This window comes from Ranitomeya variabilis, chromosome 7, assembly GCF_051348905.1.
Source record: "Ranitomeya variabilis isolate aRanVar5 chromosome 7, aRanVar5.hap1, whole genome shotgun sequence".
NCBI classification, from domain to species: Eukaryota; Metazoa; Chordata; class Amphibia; order Anura; family Dendrobatidae; genus Ranitomeya; species Ranitomeya variabilis.
Window position 1 is genome coordinate 180,616,603 of NC_135238.1, and position 23,304 is coordinate 180,639,906.

Sequence of the window (23,304 nt, forward strand, 5' to 3'; positions counted from 1 at the left end):
GATATGGTGGCCTTTATAATTTGCTGTGTGCTCACGATAAGTTTTGGGTGACTTTTTTTGATGTTGGATATTGTCCTGTGTCCCAAAATGCAGTATCTTACAGGACCAGTAGTGATGACCAAGCGTGCTTGGATAAGGTGTTATCTGAGCATGCTCGAGTGCTGAGTGTGTTCGGAGTGCTGGAATAATATGTTTGAGTCCCCGCACCTGCATGTCTTACAGCTGTTCAACAACTGCAACACATGCAGTTAGGTAATCCCCACAGGTGTTGCAGCTGTCTAACAGTGAGACATGCAGGAGCTGGGACGTCGCAGGACATGCGGATGTATCGTTTTGACGCACCCGCCATGCGCACAAAATGCAACTTGTTGTGTGTCCGTGCGGTCAGCGGGTGCATCAAAACAATGCATCCGCATACATCCGCATGTCCTGCGTACCCCAATGTTAAAGATAGGTATGCAGGATGCATGCAGAAATATGTGAAAGTAGGCGGAGCTTAATAGAGGAAGTACGCAGCCCTCCGCAAAACCCTCGAACGCTAATGTAAACTTAGCCTAACTCAGCACACTAGCACGGTCCCTCAACACTAGGTACCAGCAAAGTGGATAGGATTTATAGAAATCTCATGCCTACCGGGACACGCACTAAAACGCAGGTAATCTCCACATGACTGTATCAGTAAAGGTTTGTCAAAGCCAAATATCAGGAATTATTAAGAACAAAGCAGCTTTATTTAAAGCATGACACAGTGTATACAGCAAGGAGAAAATAAAACTTAATAATAAATAAAAAGGAACATTCATTAACATGCACCTTCCCACGGAGAACTCCCAGAATCACAAGCTATTCCCTGTCAGATGACCCGCTGATCGGTGGCGGTCTGAGCAGCAGGCCCATAGACCAGGCACAGAGCACAGATTGGCCACATGCACTTCACCACTGAAGACGGCAACATCTTGGGTTACAGAGCCAGGTTCCTGTGATCATTTAGAGCAGGGGTCCCCAAACTACGGCCCGCGGGCCGCATCCGGCCCCCGGAGGCCTGTTACCCGGCCCCCGCCGCAGTTCACATGTTCCTCTCGCTTCTGAGCGCCCGGCGCTATAGAGTTCGGCGTTCATCATCTTCCAGACTGAGACTCCAATGCAGTAGCGTAGCTACTGGGGGGGCAGAGGGGGCCATCGCCCCGGGCCCTGTCACATGAAGGGGCCCACTGGGAGCCAGGGCCACTTCTGTGAGGAGGCAGAACACCGCAGAGGAGCAGAGCAGTATAATGTCTGCTCCCTTCTGATGTCTGCACGCTGCTAGCACCCTAAGCACAGTGGCCGGCTGCAGTCTCCCCCCTGCAGTGAATGGTTTCGCCCCTCTGACCTGATGATGGAGCTTTTCCTGGCTGCAGTTTTCCTCACTCTGTGCACGCTGGGATTGGCTCAGGCACGCTGGGTCCTAGTGCCCATCCTGCATTTCACTCACACTTCCTGGTCCTGCCTGCAGTGCAAACGTTATCAGTAAGTGCTGGGGATGGAACATGTTAGGTTTATTAAATTCAGGTATGTCACTGTGAGACCGTTGGGGTATTGTGGGGGCTGAAAGTGAGGGGGGACAAGGTACTGGGGGGTGAATGTGAGACCATGGGGGTATTGTGGGGAGGGGGGACAGGGCACTGGGGGGTAAATGTGAGACCATTTGGGTGTTGTAAGGGCAGAAGATGGGTGAGGTGGGACAGAGCACTGAGGGGGTGGATGTGAGATGATGGGGGCAATTGGGGCTGAAGTGGGGGAAGGGGGACAGGTCACTGGGGGCTGAATATTATAATGTTTTGTTATGATGTTATATGTACTCCATCATGTAATATTTGCTGTCTGGAGGGGCTGGAGATGGGGGGATGGTAGGGGGCTTTTGATACGTACCACCTGGGTCTTTTATGAGTATTAGTATAAGGAGCCGGCATACAGTAACCAAGAGCTGCATCACATTTACAGCACCACTCCAGCATTATTATTTATTTCACTGCTGGAGCGGTGCTGAAAATCCGCGTCCCCTTCCCTCTGTCTGATACTCACCTTCTGGCGTCTTCATCTGTTTTAGTCTCCGCTCGGCTCCGTCTCCTGCAGTTTGTGACCTGTCCGTTGCTCCAGTGTTTTATGGAGCAGCGCAGAGGTCACTAATCAGTGTGAGTCTGTGGGAGCCTCGTTCTGGCCTCTTTCTCACTCTCAGGCTATGTGCACACGGTGCAGATTGGCCGCTGCGGATTTGCAGCAGTTTTCCGTCTGGTTTACAGTGCCATGTAATCCTATGGAAAACCAAATCCACAGTGCACATGGTGCGGAAAATATCGCGCGGAAACACTGCGTTGTATTTTCCGGGCCCATCATACTGTGTATAAGGGAGCTGTGAGTCCATCATACTGTGTATAAGGGAGCTGCGGGTCCATCATACTCTGTATAAGGGAGCTGTGAGTCCATCATACTGTGTATAAGGGAGCTGCAGCTCATCATACTGTGTATAAGGGAGCTGCGGGCCCATCATACTGTGTATAAGGGAGCTGCGGGCCCATCATACTGTGTATAAGGGAGCTGCGGGCCCATCATACTGTGTATAAGGGAGCTGCGGGCCCATCATACTGTGTATAAGGGAGCTGCGGGCCCATCATACTGTGTATAAGGGAGCTGCGGGCCCATCATACTGTGTATAAGGGAGCTGTGAGTCCATCATACTGTGTATAAAGGAGCTGCGGGTCCATCATACTCTGTATAAGGGAGCTGTGAGTCCATCATACTGTGTATAAAGGAGCTGCGGGTCCATCATACTCTGTATAAGGGAGCTGCGGGTCCATCATACTGTGTATAAGGGAGCTGCAGCTCATCATACTGTGTATAAGGGAGCTGCGGGCCCATCATACTGTGTATAAGGGAGCTGTGAGTCCATCATGCTGTGTATAAGGGAGCTGCGGGCCCATCATACTGTGTATAAGGGAGCTGCGGACCCATCATACTGTGTATAAGGGAGCTGTGAGTCCATCATACTGTGTATAAGGGAGCTGCGGACCCATCATACTGTGTATAAGGGAGCTGTGAGTCCATCATACTGTGTATAAGGAAGCTGTGAGTCCATCATATTGTGTATAAGGGAGCTGTGGGTCCAGTATACTGTGTATACTGGAGCTGCGGGCCCATCATACTGTGTATAAGGGAGCTGCGGGCTCATCATACTGTGTATAAGGGAGCTGTGAGTCCATCATACTGTGTATAAGGGAGCTGCGGACCCATCATACTGTGTATAAGGGAGCTGTGAGTCCATCATACTGTGTATAAGGGAGCTGTGGGCCCATCATACTGTGTATAAGGGAGCTGCGGGTCCATCATACTGTGTATAAGGGAGCTGTGAGTCCATCATACTGTGTATTAGGGAGCTGCGGGCCCATCATACTGTGTATATGGGAGCTGCGGGCCAATCATACTGTGTATACGGGAGCTGCGGGCCCATCATACTGTGTATAAGGGAGCTGCGGGTCCATCATACTGTGTATTAGGGAGCTGCGGGCCCATCATACTGTGTATATTGGTGAGTTTGTTGATTTAAATTTACTAGTTCTTTATTTTGAATATTGTATTTGTTCCCTGTATGTTTTTTTTACTTTAAAATGAGATATGTGTAGTGTACATAGGGATTTTCACAGTTTTTTTTTATAGTCCGGCCCTCCAACGGTCTGAGGGACAGTGAACTGGCCGCCTGTGTAAAAAGTTTGGGGACCCCTGATTTAGGGTCTCAACAGCCGGACCCCAGTGATCAGCAAGTTTTCCCAATTCTTACAGGGAATAGGATAACTTCCAATTCTGGGATCACCCTTCAAAAAAGTCATGTAAAAGTAACTAATATGTGATGTGAGGTCAGACTGGACAGGCTGCACATGGACAACATCTATCCTCCTCAGTATGAGCCACTGCTGCTACATGACACAGCCTCAGCCATACAGGTGGGTTGGGGCGCAGACTCAGACAATACTGGTGGTTTGGGGAGCAGCCTCAGACAATACTGGTGGGTTGTGGTGCAGCCTCAGCTCCATAGTGTGCACTGAGTGGCAGAGCCCAAGTGCTGCCAGCCATTGCCTTTATGTGTTAAAATTAAACTATCACGTGATGAGAGCCGAGCGCATCGCGTCCAATTACCTACCGCATGTACGAGCTTGGGAGCCTGGACTCTGCACGAAAGCGGAACAATCCTTACTGGACAAGGAAGGGGACAATATTTCTGATGAACCGAGAATGCACACACCGGAAGTAAGGCTACGTTCACATTTGCGGTCAGCGCCGCAGCGTCGGGCGCCGCAGCGGCGCCGCATGCGTCATTCGCCCCTATATTTAACATGGGGGCGCATGTACATGCATTGTGCTGCGTTTTGCGCCGCATGGCCGCAAGCGTTGGACGCAAGAAACGCTTCAAGTTGCATTTTTTTTGCGTCCAACTTTCGGCCAAAAACGACGCATGCGGCGCAAAACGCAGCGTTTTAGCGTGCGTTTTGCCGCGTTTTTGTTTGCGTTGTGCGCTGCGGCGCCGACGCTGCGGTGCACAACGCAAATGTGAACGTAGCCTTACACAGTTTACACCGGAAGTTGGCGATTCTTTAGTCTCGTGTATGTTTCTTTCCTAGAAGAGGCGCGTTCGCTCGTCCTGCAGTGAATGTGAGTACCGGTGTGTGTGCTGCCCGGCTCCGCCGCCGCTTTGTAGGTCTCCTGTGTCAGGTTAGCTCGCCTGTGGCTCATGATCACCCATTTGTTGACCGGATTCAAGTTAGTCTGCAGTTAGCTATTAGTTATTATTTAGTTATTCGGTTTTCATGTATGGCAGTTAGCTATTAGGACTAAAGGGGTAATTGTAAAACACTCATGGTAGATTAGAATTATTATTATTATTTTTTTCTAAATGCTAAAATATTTTTTTTTCTCTGTTTTAGATCTTCTCCTAAAAAGACCACATTTCCCAAAAATCTTCAATTTAGTGTTCAAAATATTGACAGCTCATCACCTTCTGACACCTCAATGTCTTTACCTCCTTCACTGTCTCATCTTGTGGGAACAGTAGCTGAGACCTCAGAGGAGAAGTATCGTCTCCTAGACCAGAGGGACAAGCTAATGAGACAAGGTATTCAAAGAATCTGTCAAAGTTTTGCAATTATTTAGGTAGCTAGAAAAGTAAATGTGTCATTTTGGGAAACTAACCAAAAAAGAAATGGTTAAGTCTCCTAATATATTTTCCAATCACTTTCCTCCTTTTTTTTGTAGCTAGAGTTAAACGAACAGGGTTAGATCAAGCCAAAGTTTTTGTTGGAAACTGTCCTGACATGTGCCCTGAAAAGGAGAGATACATGAGAGATACTCGGAATCAACTTAGCCTCTATGAGTTCCTGCCAGGAACAGACAAGGTAATAGAATCCATTACCTTCTTACCTTCAAATGTTTTGAGCATGTCTGGTATATCAAAAAAAATAAAATAAAAATCTGTCATTTGTAGCATTTTTCATGTTCAGTTTACCTTGATTTTTCTACATTTTGGTCTGATTATGACTTGCATAATCCTTTCCTTTCAAAGTTGGACCATGCAGCTGCAATAAAGGAGTACAGTCGCTCTTCAGCAGATCAAGAAGAGCCCCTGGCACACGAATTGCGCCCATTACCAGTGCTGTGTATGACAATGGATTACATGGTGACCAACATCATGGATCAGGGAGAGGAGAATTACAGAGAATGGTATGACTTTGTTTGGAACCGAACACGTGGAATTCGGAAGGTGAGATCTGCCTGAGATGCTCTACTGAAAGACATGTCTATATTGAAATACTGAATAGTTTTTTTTCTACAATTTATAGAATTCAAGAAAGTTTTATGTCTCCAGAAAAAAAACATTATATTAAAATTAGTGATGAGCTAACATGCTCAAATAAGGTGTTATCCGAGCATGCTCATGTGCTAAGTATCTTTGGCGTGTTCAAATAATATGTTTTGAGTTCCCGCAGCTGCATGTCTCTCAGCTGTTTGACAGCTGCAACACATGCAGGCATAGCCTAACAAACAGGCAATCCCTGCATGTGTTGCGACTGTCAAAAAGCCGCGAGACATGCAAGTGTGGGGACTTGAACGTATCTTGCGAGCACGCCGAAGACTCTCTGTTAGCACCCGAGCATGCTCAGATAAGACCTCAACTGAGCACGTTCGCTCCTCACTAATTAAAATGATTGGGCTGAAATGATTTGTGGTTCAAATTACAGGGATTGTAAGAGATTGTTCTAAATGTACTTAATTCCATAAAATACACATTTTTTTTACCTGTTGAAGATTTTGCTGCCTAGCGCCACCTCTCCACTGCTCCCTGCCGCTTATTGTTTGCACAGCTGCAGTGGTGACGTCCTGTCTAAACTACGCGATTGTTACATTACAGGTACTGTTGTTGCCATGTGCCTCACTATTACTGCTGAAGGAGCCAGTGATTGTCTGCAGCGGTTACATTTTGTAAACAATATATTGCCTAGTTGAACTGCACAATATTGCTGAAGACAGTGATTGACTGCAGTGGTCTTGGGTTGTAGACTGGATCCCTATAAACAAATATCAGTAAGGAGTAGTTAAGAGGTGGCGTTGGAAAAGCAGGTGCATGAACAGGTAATAATGCTCTTTTTTTTTTATTATTATTTTTAACCCCCACCCTACATCTGCCATACATATGCTTAACCAGTTGAGCCTCCGGTGTGTTCTATATACCAGTCGCTACTGTCTAGCCTCTTAGATGCTGCTGTCAATCTCTGATGGCTGCATTTAAGTGGCGCAATCTGAAGTGGAGGAGTGCATTAACTCATTTCTTGCCCCCTTTTCCAACGGCTCCTGAAGACCCTGGCACTTCCATGTTTGTATTGTACACTTGAAGTAGATCAGTAATTTGATTGACAGTGTATTGTGTGTAGTGTATTGTAGAAGTGATCAAGCGATTGCCGGTTCTCTTGCATAAAAGAAGAATGAATATAAAGTTTAAATCATTCCCATCCTTCTTACTGCAAAAAAAAAAAAGTCTGATCTTTGGATAAATTATTTTATATTTCTCCCTCGCCTCATTGAGGGACTCAGGACCATGGGTGTTATGCTGCTGTCACTAGGAGGCTGACACTAAGTGATAATAACAAAATAAGCTCCTCTACAGTATACACCTACCACTGGCTCCAGCCCGAACCAGTTCTTCCTTAGTGTCTGTAGGAGGCACATGGGTCTGCTATTCAGACCATTATTTATTGCTTTCAATGTTTTTAATTTTTACTTTTCAATCTTTATTCCTTTTAATGGATTACAGGGCGACCGATCCCTTCAGGGTTCCGATCTCCCCAAACCAACAACAGGCAGGAACGTGGAGTGTCGCCTCCACGTACCCCCTCCTGCACCGTGAAAAGGTATGCCTGAGCTTTTTTAGGGGCGACTGTTCTCTTCAGGGCTCCGATCTCTCCACACATCAACGTACGAAAACATGGTGTTGCCTCCATGTACCCTCTTCTGAGCTAGGCTTAATTCTGCCTGACCAACAGCCCTGCCCCATCCTAAGGAAGTCAACCCATTGGATGTCCTGAGGCACTTATGGCGTCCGTGCGGCCCCCACTGTATCACCACTGACGAACAGCGGCGATGGGAGGAGGTGGACGGTCCCTCTCCACCTCGCGGACAACGGGATGGTGGATGGAGAGTTCCCGGCTCCGTCCACATTGTAACAACGCTGAAGCCCACTCATCAGCGGCGGCGCCATGCCGGGACGCACATCGCTGATAAGAGAATCCAGGTCGGCAGTGAGCCCCTGCAGCAGATTCTCAGTACGAGCTCCTGTCATACGTGGGAGTGAAAAATGGGCCTTGTATGGGTCAGCATCGGTGTCTGGGCAGATTTATGTGCACAAGGTGCCTGGGCCCCACACGTGGTGCACATCCCAAGAGCAGCTTCTAGCGCAAACATGACTTACAAATGCCTGCGGGATACTTTCTCAGAGTTCATCTGATTGTGTCTGACTGCAGCGCACTCCCCTGTGGCGTTCCCCCTCGCTAGGGTAATGCTCCTGCCGGCCGTAGAAATTTAGGCCCCGGCTTGGGCCTATACACGGAGCAATCCGAGGTCCCGCCCACCAGATTACGTTGCGCTCGTAGCACTGCTCCCAAACTGGCGCTTCTCGCTTACGGCGAGATTTCCGAATACCACAACACCCGGGAGCCATCTTTGTCCACCCGGCCAGCTCTACTCAGCTGGCGCGGTGCCAATGAGATCCCAATGGCGGTCTTAAAGGGGCACAGTGGACCAGCAGCACTCTCGGCCAACAGTACCTGGGTAAGAGCCCTGACCCTGCAGCAGACACAGCAGCCCATATTGGCTTTCCCTGCAGTTCTTTTGGGCTCCTCTCAGCTTACTTGCCAGAAGTAGAGTCCCATTTTCACAGGTCGCAGGAGATAGTTCTGCCATCTTTTATCCCTAATCCTTCTAACACTAAAGAAAAAGAGCTCCATACGTTAGATGTTAGAAGATGCCTTCTACAATATATCTCAGTCAACTAATGCTTGGGAAAAGGATAATGCGCTATTCTTATCCTTCCAGGGTCCTAGGAAAGGGTTTAGAGTATCAAAATACACACTAGCCAAATGGATTAGGGAGGCTATCTCTCTGGCATATACAGCAGGTGGGGGTCTGGCTCCACAGAATCTGAACGCGCATTCCACCCGGGCCATGGCATCATCCTGGGCAGAAAGTTCTGGAGTATCAATAGACCAGATATGTAAGGCGGCCACATGGCCATCCCCTTCCACCTTTTTCAATCACTATCGGTTGGACTTGGGATTCTCCTCAGATCTCACCTTCGGGTTAAGGGTGCTGCAGGCTATGGTCCCTCCGTAAGGTGGCTTACATCTCTGTAAATCTCTTGTGGTGCTGTCATGGGAGTCTGAAGAAACCATTATCCTACTTACCGGTAGCGGCATTTTTCGGAGGCCCATGACAGCACCCTTAGTTCCCTCCCTATTCACGTGGGGGTTGCACTTCCTTAAAATATATAAAAAAACAAAAAAATTCACGTATGATATCTGGGTTGCAGTTCTTATTAAGATATTGTATATAATTGTGTATAACGTTTATATATGTATGCTATTAACCACGGTAGTCCTCTCAGGCTCTGTAATACAACTGATACGTGGGAGAAGTGCCGCCCTTTTGTATCTGTAGGTTTCCTGTTCCTAATGGGCGGATCCCCTCTCTCTCGTGGTGCTGTCATGGGCCTCCGAAAAATGCCGCTACTGGTAAGTAGCTTAATGCTTTACGTCCGTGCAACCTCCTTTCCATTGGCCCTGATAAACAGCGGTGGTGGCAGGGAGATGGCGGTCCTTCTTCCCTCTTCTGACTCGGAGTGGGTAGATGGAAGGCTTGGATATAGCTCGCTGGCACGGAGAGCAACCGGACATACGATTCACAAGTTAGAAGCTTATAGAGGCAAGATACTCTTCCCTGATAGCAGAAGGAATGGGATGAATCCCCTCCGGTTGATCCGCCTGTCTCCGCTTGACCTCAAAATCCCTTTGGTCCTTGCCAGATGGTTTCTCAATTAAAGCCCCCACAGACCGGCAGGTAGACAACCTGGTTCGTTCGTTTTTTTCCCCGACTTCAGGTTCTACACTCCCCCCTTTTTGCCACGGTATGGGTATCTAATGCTAAGATCTCTTGGGCCGATACCCTGAGCAGGGCCATGCAGGACACTGATCTTCCTCTGGAAGCAGCAGAACTATCCAATCGGGTCTCCTTGACCAGGGAATATCCCTTGTATGCAACCCTGCCCTCTGCTGTATGCTGTGCTTACAGCCACAACTGCCATCACCTTCTGACGGACACTGATTCAGGTATGGCGAACGGACGCTGCGTCCAAAACAACAAAGTCCCACAAGACTCTGCCCTACCAGATCGGGTGCTTATTCGGCAAGAAGCCGTATTAGCTTATCTAGGATACTACAGGAGAAAACAAAATTCCCTCCGTAGCAAAAGTCTAGGCGTCCTTTTTCATCAACAGGAACGTTTCCGGTCCTTTCGTAGGCGGACGTCTATTTCTGTCTTGTCATATCTGGCTCGCCGTCTTTCATGACGAATGAGTCCGTCTCCTGGTGTCTTTCATTCAAGACCGTGTTTCCTTCAGGTCTACAGTACGGTTTGTCCCTAGAGAAAGAAGGACGGAGCGGTATGGCCCATCCTGGACCTGAAGCTATTCAACGTAGAAGAGGGAGTTTACTAGCATCCATCGACATACGGGATGCTTACATTCATATATTTCCGACTCTCAAAGGTTTCTGCATCTCGCCGTCCGAGAGGATCATTTCCAATTTAAAGCTTTGCCCTTCGGCCTCACTGCCGATCCCAGGGCATTCACAAAGGTCATGACGGTTGTCGCATTCATTCTGCATGCTCGGGGTGGGGTCGTCCTGTCATACCTAGCATCCTCCTGCTTAAGGGGCAGTCTTTCCAAGCCTGCGAGTAGGCGTCCATACCCCTTTGGACACTTTTCCCGCCTGGGCTAGTGGATAGACTTACACAAATCTTTCCCTGTCCTGGCTCAGCAGGTATCCCTTTTAGGTATGACCCTACACACCTCCCGAGGGTTGGTGATTTTTCTGCGAGACAGGGTAATAGCCCTTCAACAGGGGACTCGGGCTCCTTGTCGCCCTTTGCCTCACTATCGGCTGGGGCAGGAATCCATTCTCTTTCCACTGTCTATGCCGCTTGTCTTCGAACTCACGGCCCAGGTGCACTGGTCACATCGAGAGTCACCCCTTTCGATCAACGGCTTGGAGATCCGGGCAACCCGGTTGTCCCTGAGGCGGTTCCATCACCCCGATGGGTCCTCCCATCCGAATATATCATTTATCACGGAATCATCCGCAGCAAGGCGTGAGATGGAACACATTCTCCGCTGGGTCGAGATGTCATACTCGGTCATCTCAGCGGTTCACATCCCTAGAGTGGGAAGCTGGGCACCTGACTTCTTCAGCCGTCAGGGTCTTGTATCGGTAGAGTGCTCACTTCCTCTGGACGTGTTCCATCATATTTATCGCTGGGGGATTCCGGATGGGGACCTGAGTGCATCATGGCTAAATGCCACAGTACCCGTTTTTTTAGCCAGAGGCCATGAGGGCGGATACACCTTCCATTCGTGGCGTCAGATTCATCCTCCGTTACTTCCAATGGTCATCGGGACAATCAAGGCGACAGGGCTTCCGGCTATCCTAGTCTCTCTGGACTGGCCTCGCCGGGCCTGGTAACGCGGATTTGGCTCAGCTCATCGTCAATGCCCCCTGGCGGCCACTGGATTGTCCAGAATTGCTCTTTCGGGGCCCAATCTGCCACCAGGGCCCTGCATCGCTCGGAAACCTGCATTGGGGAACATTTATCAGAGTACATTTTTCATCATCCCAGGAAAGCGTTTTTTCGCAGGGTGCAAGGATTGACGTCGTTCTCCCCCTGCTTTCCCCGTTCTGACCTGATCGGTTTTGCTTCAGCGCCCGATTGTTTCTAAACTACAGGTGTAAACTTTCAGGGGGCCTCATTCATGGTGCCTCCCTACAGAGAGCCGTTGGACGTCGGGGACCTTATCTTGATCCTGGACGTTCCGCAGGATGCTTCGTTTGAGCCGCTGCAGGAAGTCTCTCTGACTCTCCTTTCCCAGAAGGTTGTTGCCCTGGTTGCAACTTCGATCAGGCGGAGATCGTAGCTAGCCGCTCTTCTGGTCGAGTACCTTTTTCTTATTTTTTCATCAGAACAGGGTGGTTCCCTGTGGTTCCCGTCCTTTTTTATCCAAGGTGGTCTCTTTTTCCTTAACGAGGACATTGTTCTGCCCTCTTTTTTGACCGACACCAAAACGCCGTCTTGAGAAGGCTCTCAATTCTCTAAATCTCGTGAGGGCTCTCAGTAGATACATCTCCCGAACGGAATTCTTCCGCAAGACGGACGCCGTATTCATTCTTCCTGAGATTCACAGGAAGAGACTAGCCGTGCCCAAATCCACAATAGCCAGGTGGATATGCTTGACTATTCTGGAGTCTTACTGCGTCAGAGGCAAGCCTATTCCAGTGGGATTAGGGCACACTTCATTCGTTTGGTGGATGTTTCCTGGACCATTCGGCACCAGGCATCGACGATCCAGTCTGCAAACCCTCTCAAAGCACTACAACATTCACACTTAGCCTTCAGCAGATGCGAGTCTGGGAAGACGGATCTTTCAGATGGCGGCAACGCATCTCTATGCTGTTAGTGCGTGAGGTTGTCCGTCCTGTCGGTTCCCACCCAGGGACTGCTTTGGGACGTCCCATGGTCCTGTGTCCCCCAATGAGGCGAAGGAGAAATGGGGATTTTTGTGTACTCCCCTTAAAATCCTTTTCTCCCGAGCCACTCATTAGGGAACACAGCACCCACCCTATTGGCCTGATGGCTGTTTGTTCTTTGGTTTGACATGTTGTATCTGTATTTGATGATTTTTATCTCCTACTGCTTTGTCGCTGAACTGGTTTGAGCAGGAGCCAGTGGTAGGTGTATACTGTAGAGGAGGAGCTAATTTTATTATATTCACTTAGTGTCAGCCTCCTAGCAGCAGCAGCAGCATACACCCATGATGGTCCTGTGTCCCCCAATGAGTGGCTCGGAGAAAAGGATTTTACTGTGATTACATAAAAATCCCTGTCTACCTTTGCTTCAGATTGTTAAAAGGGTTATCCAGGTTTGAGAAGAAAGCCTGCAGTTACCCCAAGTGACTGCAGGCTTCAGAGTTTTTACAGCGAACGCATCACGCTGAGGTTTCTCCGGTGCTATAAGCAAGAGCGGGCGGTCACGTGACTGCAAATTTGCCCATCTAGGTTTCTCCAATGCATGCAGGAAAATCTTCACAGTGCGCAGTGTGTGTGTGATGTGAGGATTCACAAGTCTGCTGTCACATAGCGTGACTGCGGACTTGTAGCCAAAGGCCAGACAACCCCTTTAAGAAAGTAAACACGTGGAAAACTACATAGATTGAGAAATTGTACAAGGAATGACAGATGGAGGGAAACCGTGGAAGATGTTTTTTTTTTTTTTTCCCCTCCAGCCTAAAAGGGGAGGGTTGAGGACGGAAATGCAGGGTAACGAAGGTTACTAATGCCTTATGTTTTATAATAAGTTTATAGGGTTTTTTTCTCTTTTTTTTTCTTAGGATATTACACAGCAGGACTTGTGTGATAAGTTCACTGTGTCTTTGATGGAGAAGTGCGCTCGTTTTCACATTCACTGTGCGTATCAGCTTTGTGAGGAGCCAATGTCCTCATTTGATCCAAAAATAAATAATGAGAATTTGACAAAGTGTTTACAGAGCCTAAAGGAAATGTACCAGGACCTACAAAATTGTGGCGAGACCTGTCCTTGTGAGCCCGAGTTTAGGGGCTACAGTATTCTACTCAGCCTCAACAAGGGAGATATTCTCAGGTACAATCTTATTTCCCTTTTAAAGATAGACCGGAGTCCATTTTGGATTGTTTCTTTACATTACACGTCATCTGGAGGCGGCGCTGTGGTCACTTACTACAGTTACTGTCACCACCGCCTCCTGATGACTGCCTGTTTCTGGGAGGGTGTTAGAGAAGCCACAGCAATTTCAGTCACCGGCTGCATCATCATTGGCTGACACCACAATTCCTTCACAGCCATCTTCGGTCAACGCAGCTTCTGACACTGCCATCTATTTCCCTAAAATGAGACATCATCAAGGAGCGGTGATAGAAGCAGGGTGAGTGACACCAACGCTGCTCCATAATGATGCTGTCACTCGCCCCGCTTCTATCACCGCCCTCAGATGATGTCCCTTTTCGAAGAAAGAGGTGCTGGTGTCAGAACCAGAGATTGTGGCGGCGGAGACTAAAGATTCAGATGGCAGGGACAAAAGTCTGGCAACTACTGAAACTGCAGTCACTTCTCAGTCACATCCCTCCTGAAACAGAACATCATCAAGGAACAGCGGTGACAGAAGCTGTGGTAACTTATAGCAATGCTGCCTCCTGATAATGTCCTACTTCATGTTCCCTAAAATGAAATGTCGCAAGACGTAAAGAAATAAAAAAAAATAGAAGGATTAGCAGGATAGGGAGAACAGTGGGGAATTTTATACTGATGCAAATGACAAAAGTGGTTAGGGCATACACTGTGTTCCAAATTATTATGCAAATAATATTTCCTCATATTTTCTCTAAATTACCTATCTGAATTGCAGTCATTGTTATTTTCCAGTCATCTACTATACTAGTATAATTCCAATGTTTTGGAACAAACTGCCTATGAAACAGTATCTTTTTAAAAAAAATAAACACTCAAAATGCATGTTCCAAATTATTATGCACTGCAGAGTTTTCAACCTTTTTTTTATTTTGAACAAAAAATTGGTCAATTGTGAAGTTATAAGCATTATCAGCTTATTACAAAATGAAATCAAACAGTTTTCAAGTGAAAACTTTATTCTAGGTGATGTTACATTTGCACATAGGACCCCTTGTTTGAAAGAAGCTTCTGAACTCTCTCATCCATTGAATTTGTCAGTTTTTGAATGTTTTCTGCTTCAATTGTTTTGCATGTGGACAGAATACCCTCCCAGAGCTGTTGCTTAGATGTGAACTGCCTCCCGCCATCATAGACACTCCTTTTGATGATGCTCCAGAGGTTCTCAATTGGGTTGAGGTCAGGGGAAGATGGTGGCCACACCATAAGTTCGTCCTCTTTTATGCCCATAGCAGCCAGAAATGCAGATGTGTTTTTTGCAGCATGAGACGGTGCATTATCATGCATGAAAATGATCTTGCTGCGGAAAGCACGGTTCTTCCTCTTGAACCATGGCAGGAAGTGTTGTTTTAGAAACTCCACATAGATTATGGAGTTCATCTTTACCCCTTCAGGGATCATAAAGGGGCCGACAATCTCTCTCCCCATGATTCCAGCCCAAAACATTATTCCACCTCCTCCTTGTTGGCGCCTCAGCCGTGTTTTCATGGGGTGTCCATCAACCAGCCATCCTCCACTCCATCCATCTGGACCATCGAGCATTGCACGGCACTCATCGGTGAACAAAACAGTTTGGAAGTCAGTCTTCATGTATCGTTTGGCCCGCTGGAGCCATTTCTGCTTGTGTGCAGTGAATAGAGGTGGTCGACAGGATGGCTTACGCACAGTTGCAAACCTCTGAAGGACCCTGCATCTTGTTGTTCTGGGGACGTTGGAGGCACCAGCAGCTTCAAAAACTTGTCTGCTGCTATGACAAGGCATTTTTGCAGCTGCTCTTTTAACCTTACGCAATTGCCTGTTGGAAAGAGTCCTCAATTTTTCCTTATCAGCACGCACACGTGTGTGCTGGGAATCCGCTACATACTTCTTGATTGTGCGATGATCACTATGAAGTGTCTTGGCAATGTTGATTGTAGTCATGCCTTGACCTAAATACTCCACAATTTGTTGCTTCTCAGCAGCCGACACATCCTTTTTCTTTCCCATTTTGGCATAAAATGTAGGCTGCTTAATAATGTGGAACAGCCTTCTTAAATAGTCCTGCCTTTATTTGGACACACCTGCCAAACTAATTTGCACAGGTATCTGCAATTGCTTTCAGTGATATAAAGAGCCCTGACACAAATCACCATCAATGAGTTTAAATGACAAACAAAAAAATTCTAACCTTATCACTCCTAAACTCTTTGTGCATAATAATTTGGAACACAGTGTAAATGGATGTTTATTAGGAATTATAGGTATCGAATAAGACAACTCCTTTAAATGGAAAATAAGTCGCATGTGTATTATTACACAGGAGACTTCTGCACTATGGGCGGTCTGGGTTACCACCCAGCCTGTGAACTAGCCATCTGGCTGAAATTTGAAATGAAAGGTAATTCGGCTAGCTCCTATTTATGCAAGAGGAAAACCTCTTCTGCTTATACAGGGAACCGGTGTCACTGCCATTATTGAGGGGTTTTCATGGGTCTGCAGCTGTCTTCGTTGTTTATAGAAGGGGTAGGGGTTGTAAGGGTGTGCGGCAGTCACTGTTATTATGGGGAAGTTGCATTTGGGGTTTTAAAAAAGTTTTCAGATGTCACTGTAAGGTTTAACACTTCCGCCAAACACGGACAGTATTTGGATCACAATCCTGGCTCGACCTGTAGATCAGGGCAAAAGATCCATCAGCCTAATGTATGGGGATTGCGGATTTGCCAGCATTGGCTGTTTTCATGCAGATAGCTGTAATCTATAGGAATACAATGGGTAGAGCATAGCCCTTGGGGCCACACAGTGATGCTAAGGCTCATTGCGATGTGTGAAACTGAACAATGTCTGTTGCTTATTATAATGCACTGGATGGGGGCGCCATAGCTGTGGCTTGCAGGAAAGCGCTGGCTGGAGCCACAGTGGTGGTCCTTAGAAAAACGTGGTGGAGTGAAAGTTAAAGCTCATTGGAAATCATGTTCCAAAAATGATTACCTTGTTTTACCTTTTATTTATTTATTTATTTTGACTATTCTTGCTTGTGGAACACATCTTATTTAGAAATACTGTGACAGTGCCCCAAGTGAATACATTTATTTTATTTTATTCTATTCAGAGAAGTGCAACAGTTTCCGGAGTCTGTTCGTAACACAGAAGAAGTAAAGTATGCCATCCAAGTGTTTGCTGCACTAAATAGCACCAACTTTGTCCGGTTCTTCAAGCTTGTCCGTTCTGCATCTTACCTTAGCAGTTGCATACTACATTGCTATTTCCCACAGGTAGTAGATGTTTTCTGGATTTGATCAAGGCTTTGCATTTTTATTTAATTTCTTGGTGCAGTTTAATGCCTTACCCTGTGTCTCTCGCAGGTACGAAGAGATGCTTTGCGTGCCTTGAATGTAGCTTACACAATCAGCTATCAGAGACCCACCTTATTTCCTCTAGAAAACATGGTTCGTCTTCTCTTTTTCCATGATACCGAGGAAGCAACAGATTTTCTTACATCATATGGCTTATGTGTCAGTGAAGGGTAAGTGGACCTTAGAGTGGCAATCTTTGGAATGTACAGTATTAATTGTCTTTAATACTTACTGTGTTTTTTTTTTTCCTCCTGAAAGTTCTGTAGAGCTGAATCGCGCTGCATTTGTTGAGCCATTGATTCCTTTTCATCCAAAGAGGAGCTCATATATCAGTTCTAAGAGGCAAAAGTCTGTAGGGGAAGTTGTGAATGGAGCTCCACTCCCACAGTTTTCTCTGCGTATGCCGGTTTGCAGCTTTGATGCCCAGAATAAATATACTGGAAGTTGTAGCATTTATGAACCAGGAATACCAACAGGTAAGTAAAAAAGAACTTTAGAATAAATTAAAGGGCCACTGTCACCCCCTCAAGCCGTTATAAACTAAAAGAGCCACCTTGTGCAGCAGTAATGCTGCAGTCTAACAAGGTGGCTCTTTTAGTTTTTGCTTCAGTCATTCCCTCAATAAAGCGTTTTAAAATTTGCCCTAAATACCTGTCTTTGTACCTGGAGGCGGTCCGAAGCCTCCTCTGTGAAGCTCCCAACTGCCGTCACTCATCTCTTCTGTAGCTATGGTCGCCGCCCCCTTCGCGCTGTTTTTCTTAAATCCGGCGCCTGCGCTGTGCGTGCCTGCCTGGGACAGGTGCAGTCTTCATTGTCCGTCATAGGTCAGATGCAGGGTGCCTGACTGCGCCTGTGCGGGCAGTGCGGCCACCCTGTTGCTGAATCCCCGCCCCGCACTGTGTTATTCATTATGCACAGTGCGGGGCTGGGGTTCCTGGACATGCGCACTGCGCTGTTCAGACGCTCCCCCGGTCCCCCGCCAGCGTTGCCGTAATATACAGGTTTCCTTTCCAGCGTTTGGAATGAAGCAGCCGCAAATAACAACGCTGGAAGGCGGGGGAGCATCTTAACAGCGCAGTGCGCATGTCCAGGAACCCCAGCCCCGCACTGTGCATAATGAATAACACAGTGCGGGGCGGGGATTAAGCAACAGGGTGGCCGCACTGCCTGCACAGGCGCAGTCAGGCAGCCGGCATCTGACCTATGACGGAAAATGAAGACTGCGCCTGTCCCAGGCAGGCACGCACAGCGCAGGCGCCGGATTTAAGAAAAACAGCGCGAAGGGGGCGGCGACCATAGCCCCAGAAGAGATGAGTGACGGCAGTTGGGAGCTTCACAGAGGAGGCTTCGGACCGCCTCCAGGTACAAAGACAGGTATTTAGGGCAAATTTTAAAACGCTTTATTGAGGGAATAGCTGAAGCAAAAACTAAAAGAGCCACCTTGTTAGACTGCAGCATTACTGCTGCACAAGGTGGCTCTTTTAGTTTATAACGGCTGGAGGGGGTGACAGTGGCCCTTTAAATTTTGTTTCCGGCTTCTCAGTCTGCGTTAACAAGTTGGTGTATCCCATTAATAGCATTGGGGACACTGCACATGCCACTAGAAGGCTGACACTAGGCAGAACAAAAAAAGTGTTCGCTCTGACAGGTTTTCTATAAAACTAGGCACCTCCGTTTTAGCCTAGTGTCCGTAGGAGGCAGACATGGCCTGCATTGTGCTTGCTGCTTTTTTTGTCTTTGTATTTTTCCTTTTTTTCTTCTTTGCAAGTGGTATGAATGAAGCCCACAATTTTCGAACGTGCAGGGAGTCCTCAGCATGAACTAGAGGGTGCTGTTTTTTGCTTGACGCTCATCTCCCATAGCAGCTTCTGCGGAGTTCACGTGACCCCACTAAATTTATGAGGTCAGGTAGGGAGTGACCCTGTGGGCAGCCGAAGATGTTGGACAGGTGAGTATCATTAGTCCATCACCTCCTTTTTCCATAATTTGTTCTCTATGATCCCTCTTGCCCTTGCAAGCAACCTCTTTTGTTTGCTCTCACAGTTAAAATCATTTACAATGTGGTTAGCCAAGCCCTCTCTTGTTGTGGTGCCTATAGCAAAAATAAAAGAAATTAGTTAGGCACATGCAGTCCTCCAAAGGGTCTGATGATGTCTTTCTTCTCAGTAATTTGGTACCTCAGTAGTCCTCTAGAGCCACCATCTTGCCTCTATCTGAAGTTGGGTCCCTCAGTGACACACTATATAAGTTGCTTTGATGCTGTCTCCAATATGATCTTTATGGTGAGGGATTCCTGTTGTTACTTCCACTTGGTTCAGCAAGGTTTCTACGGTCCAGTCTAGTCAGGAGCACCATGGCCTGACTACTGCAGCTCCTTGCAGTAGGACCTTCTGTACCTCTCCATTCACTGACTTCTGACCTAAAGATGTCTCCGAGGATTCACTCAGGTCTACATGCCTGATGGCCAGAAAAATAACTAGATTGCTTTTCGCTGATACGTTTGTCTCATATCTTGAACCAATTATCCAAGACCTTTTCTTAACCTTCTCTCATAGGAGGTACGGTAACTTTTTTTTTTTCTTTGGCTGGGCATTGGACAAAATCTCAGATTTCTCAGGGAAAGTGTGCTTTCAGCTGCTTGCTGAAACGCGTCGGTTTGCCCATCCATATGTTGGGGGAGCATTGTCCTCTCTCACTGTGAGCACTTTTTTGTAGCGCTCTCCCTCTGGTTCCCTTCTACCTCAGGGTAACCCAGCTCAGGTACCCACCGTATACTGAACAACAGTACTTTACTGTTACATCAGGGAGGTTACTGGGAACGCCTCTTTTATGTTGGTAGCCTTAGAGGTTATCCAAAAAGAGACGGCTCCAAGTTCGTTGTTTTCGCACTTCACAACTGGGCGTATATTGTTTCATCTGAGAATCTCTTGATCCAGGGGGACTGGTCCCATCTGGAGACATTACACCACTTCTGTTTTTGTAAGAAGACTCCTGACTCAAGTCTCTTCTTGTCCTGGCTCTATCCCTGCTTCTCTGCCAGTTCTCTGGACATCCTTGTCTTCATTGTGAACGCACTGGTCATCCATTGTGGAGAGTTCTGTCTCCTCTGTCTTTTCCTTAAAACCCCAATTCTTGTTCTCCAGCTGGCCAATGCATATCTAATTCCACTTATCCATAGTGCTCAGGAATAGCCTCATCAAGCCTAGTATTCTGACCTGGTTCACTGTCTCTCCTTGACCTCTTCTAGTGTGCCTGAACTGGCTTCCCAGGACCCCATATTACTCTGTCGCCTCATTGGGGGACTCAGGACCATGGGTGTTTTGCTGCTGTCCACTAGGAGGCGACACTATGCAAAATCTAAAAAAGATTAACCGTGGCTCTTCCTCTGCAGTATACACCCCTGGACGGCGTCAGCCTCCTCCAGTTTTTGCTTAGTGTCGCATAGCAGGCACACCTAAAAAATTTTTTTACTGTTTTTTTCTGACGGGATTACAGATGAAGAAAAGTGGGTCTCCTGCGAGACTCCCGGCATGGCTCCTTCCTCGGCCCCCTATTACGGGGTGCCCGGTTGAAATCGAGATGGCTATCCCCATGTCGCTCCTTCCCCAGTCCCTCGGGTGCTGGTTCGAAGTCGAGACCCCCCGTCCTTCCCCAATTCCTTTTGGTTTCTGGGTTGAGGTCGAGGCAAGGATAAAGGCCCCTGATGGTGACAGCACTACCCTCCCTAATCCCCCTCTGGGGGCACTAGGTTGAGACGCCTCAGGTAGGACCTGTACAGGCAGCACTCTGCAGCTCCCAGCAATGGGCCAGCACACTGCGGCTGCATCCAGGCATGGACCCCAGCCCAGCTGCGGGCTCCTGTCGGGGCCGGGGGGAGTGCAGGCAGGCATGGCACAATAGAGAGACACAGGGCTTCCTGCGCCCCTGTCTCTGCGGCAGCACCACCTCTATAGTGCCTCAGGGGGACTCCCCCCACCAGGCCCCCCTTCCGCTTATAGCCCCACCGCTATCCTGCATTTAAATCCGGGGGGGTCCGGTTCAGATCCTACCTCCGCGCCGGCCTGGAGCCTTTCTGGGCATCAGGCATCTAATTTAGGCCGCGGCTTTGGCCTAGCTGAAGCCGCCGCCTCCTCTCCGCCCCCCGGATGACAAATCTGACATTTTACAGTGTCATAGAGGTGGCGGATCGAGACAGAAAAGGTGCGTTTTTTACACAGCTCTGCCGCCCTTTTTCAGCTCTCCACCCCCTTCTCCCCCTTCCTCTTCTCGGCGGCCATTTCTGCTGCGGGACAAGAATTAACCCTGCATCTCCCGGTCAGCAGGACCAGGCCAGCCAGTCTCCAGGGGGCACAGGACTGTGGATCTTCGACGCTGGACCTAGGGGCAAACTGGTGGAGTAAGATCACAGCTGTGTTTTTTACTCGGCTGTGAATCCATATTCCTATGAGACCCCCCCTACAGGTTCCTCTGCACCCCTGTAGGGTCCTCTGCAAAGCGAGCCCTTCTGCACTCTGTGTACTATGACGAGCTCAAGGTCCAAGAGAACCAGGCAGGACTGCTATTATGCATTCTGCACAGCCTGCAGGACCGCTCTCCCCAGTGGCAGCACATACCCGCACTGCCAGGACTGCATCTAGACTACTGTGTCAAAGCCCCAAGAAGCCCCTGCCAATGCTTCGGTGCCTAATGCCACGCCGGAATGGGTCACTCAGATGTCGCAATCCATGACACAGTCTATAGATAACCTAAACTCCACATTGCTTCAGGCTCTACAGAGTCATGCCTCGGCTGTGACCGCTAACCAGCAAAGGGAGAGCATGACTCGGGAACAGAACGACCCTGGCACACCCACGTCTACGTCAGGACTTAAGCGGACCCATAGGTCAAGTCCATCTGCGTCATCCCATAGCACACGGTCATCCCCTTCTAGGGAGAGACACCGTAGTTCCAGGTCATCCAGACCGTCCCCTTCCAGGGGCAGACAATGCAGATCTCCGCAATCCCCGACCAGAGAAGGCCTCCACCCCAGCTCACCCAGCAGGGGATGCCTCAGTGATACACATGATTCGGAAGGCATCTGCGACTCTGACTAAGACAGAGAAACGGAGGCGTCCCTGATCCCAATCCCTCCTAGCAATACAGCGCTAGTTGAGGACATAATTTCTTCCATCCATCGGGTGCTGGACATTTCTAATCCGCCACCAGAGGCCCCAGAACATAAGATTTCCTTTGAAGGACCTCTGAAGCCACCTAAGGTTTTCTCTAACCACCCAGAGTTTAAGACGATCCTTAAAAAGCAGCTCTCACAGCCTGAGAAAAAATTCGCTAATCGCAAATATCTGGAGGCAAGGTACCCTTTCCCACAGAAGGACACCAAGGAATGGACAGATCCACACAAAGTGGACCCCCAGTCTCTAGACTAGCAGCACAGACCCTCCTTTCACTGCCAGATAGCTCAACCCTCTGGGACGCAGCAGACCGGCAGGTAGAACGCATGGCTCGCTCAATATTCGAGGCTGCAGGGGCATCCCTGGCTCCTGCGTTCACTTCAGTTTGGGCTGCCAAGGCCAAAAAATTTACAAGCTCGTCTCCAAGCATCCGCTCCTGAGCTGTCGGACCAAGCGGTTCAAATAGCAGTTGTAGCAGATTACATGCTTCATGCAGCTCTGGATTCAGCAAGGGGTGTAGCGGGGATAGCATCAAACGCCATCACAATTCGGCGTATCCTCTGGCTGCGGGATTGGAAAGCGGACGCAGCCTCAAAGAAGTCCCTCAGGCACCTCCCCTACCTCGGTGGGCGACTTTTCGGTGAACAGTTGGACACGATGATATCCAACGCCACCGGGGGTAAGAGTACCTCTCTTCCCCTACTGAAACCTAAACGCACTTGCAAGAAGCGTAACCAAACTCGATTCCGATCCTTTCGGAATTCCTCGGGCTGGTCCGTCTTACGTCCAGCACAAAATCGTAACCGTTCCCCACGCAGGGACAACTCACGATCGACGCAAAGGTCGGATAAGACCTGGCAGGCAAAAGCAGGCCAGCCTAAGCCCAGAGGAGGAAAATCTCAGAATTTCTCCTCATCATGACTCATGGACTCCGGAAGACACCACACTCGTAGGCGGCCGACTTTTGCTCTTTCATCAAGTCTGGCTGCCTATTACAGAAGACAGGTGGGTCAGGGAACTAGTGTCTTCCAGATACAAGATAGTTCACCTCCAACCCACCGGACCGATTCTTCCTCTGTCCCCCCAAAACCACCAGCCAAGGCTCGTGCCTTCCACCAAGCGGTCTCTTCGCTTTTTCAAGCAGGAGTCATCGTACCGGTCCCCACGGCCGAGCGCTTCCGAGGTTTCTACTCCAATCTATTCGTAGTTCCCAAGAAAGGAGGCAGCGTACGGCCCATACTGGA

The 23,304-nt window shown here is 48.4% G+C and overlaps 1 protein-coding gene across 3 annotated transcripts in view; it reads left to right on the forward strand.

The window, feature by feature from the left end:
* The window catches only part of MCM3AP (minichromosome maintenance complex component 3 associated protein), a 146,749-nt gene that overhangs the window by 50,599 nt on the left and 72,846 nt on the right, over nucleotides 1-23,304 (forward strand). Inside the window, exons 1-8 of one of the 3 annotated variants that reach the window (XM_077272420.1) lie at nucleotides 1,187-1,506; nucleotides 4,953-5,140; nucleotides 5,281-5,420; nucleotides 5,588-5,785; nucleotides 13,229-13,497; nucleotides 16,649-16,811; nucleotides 16,902-17,062; nucleotides 17,151-17,368. In XM_077272420.1, the coding sequence (XP_077128535.1) occupies nucleotides 1,373-1,506; nucleotides 4,953-5,140; nucleotides 5,281-5,420; nucleotides 5,588-5,785; nucleotides 13,229-13,497; nucleotides 16,649-16,811; nucleotides 16,902-17,062; nucleotides 17,151-17,368 (1,471 nt within the window). In that variant the 5' untranslated portion in view covers nucleotides 1,187-1,372. Of the gene's footprint in view, nucleotides 1-1,186; nucleotides 1,549-4,952; nucleotides 5,141-5,280; nucleotides 5,421-5,587; nucleotides 5,786-13,228; nucleotides 13,498-16,648; nucleotides 16,812-16,901; nucleotides 17,063-17,150; nucleotides 17,369-23,304 lie in introns of those variants that run through there. The other 2 variants (XM_077272421.1, XM_077272422.1) reach the window with 2 other exon arrangements.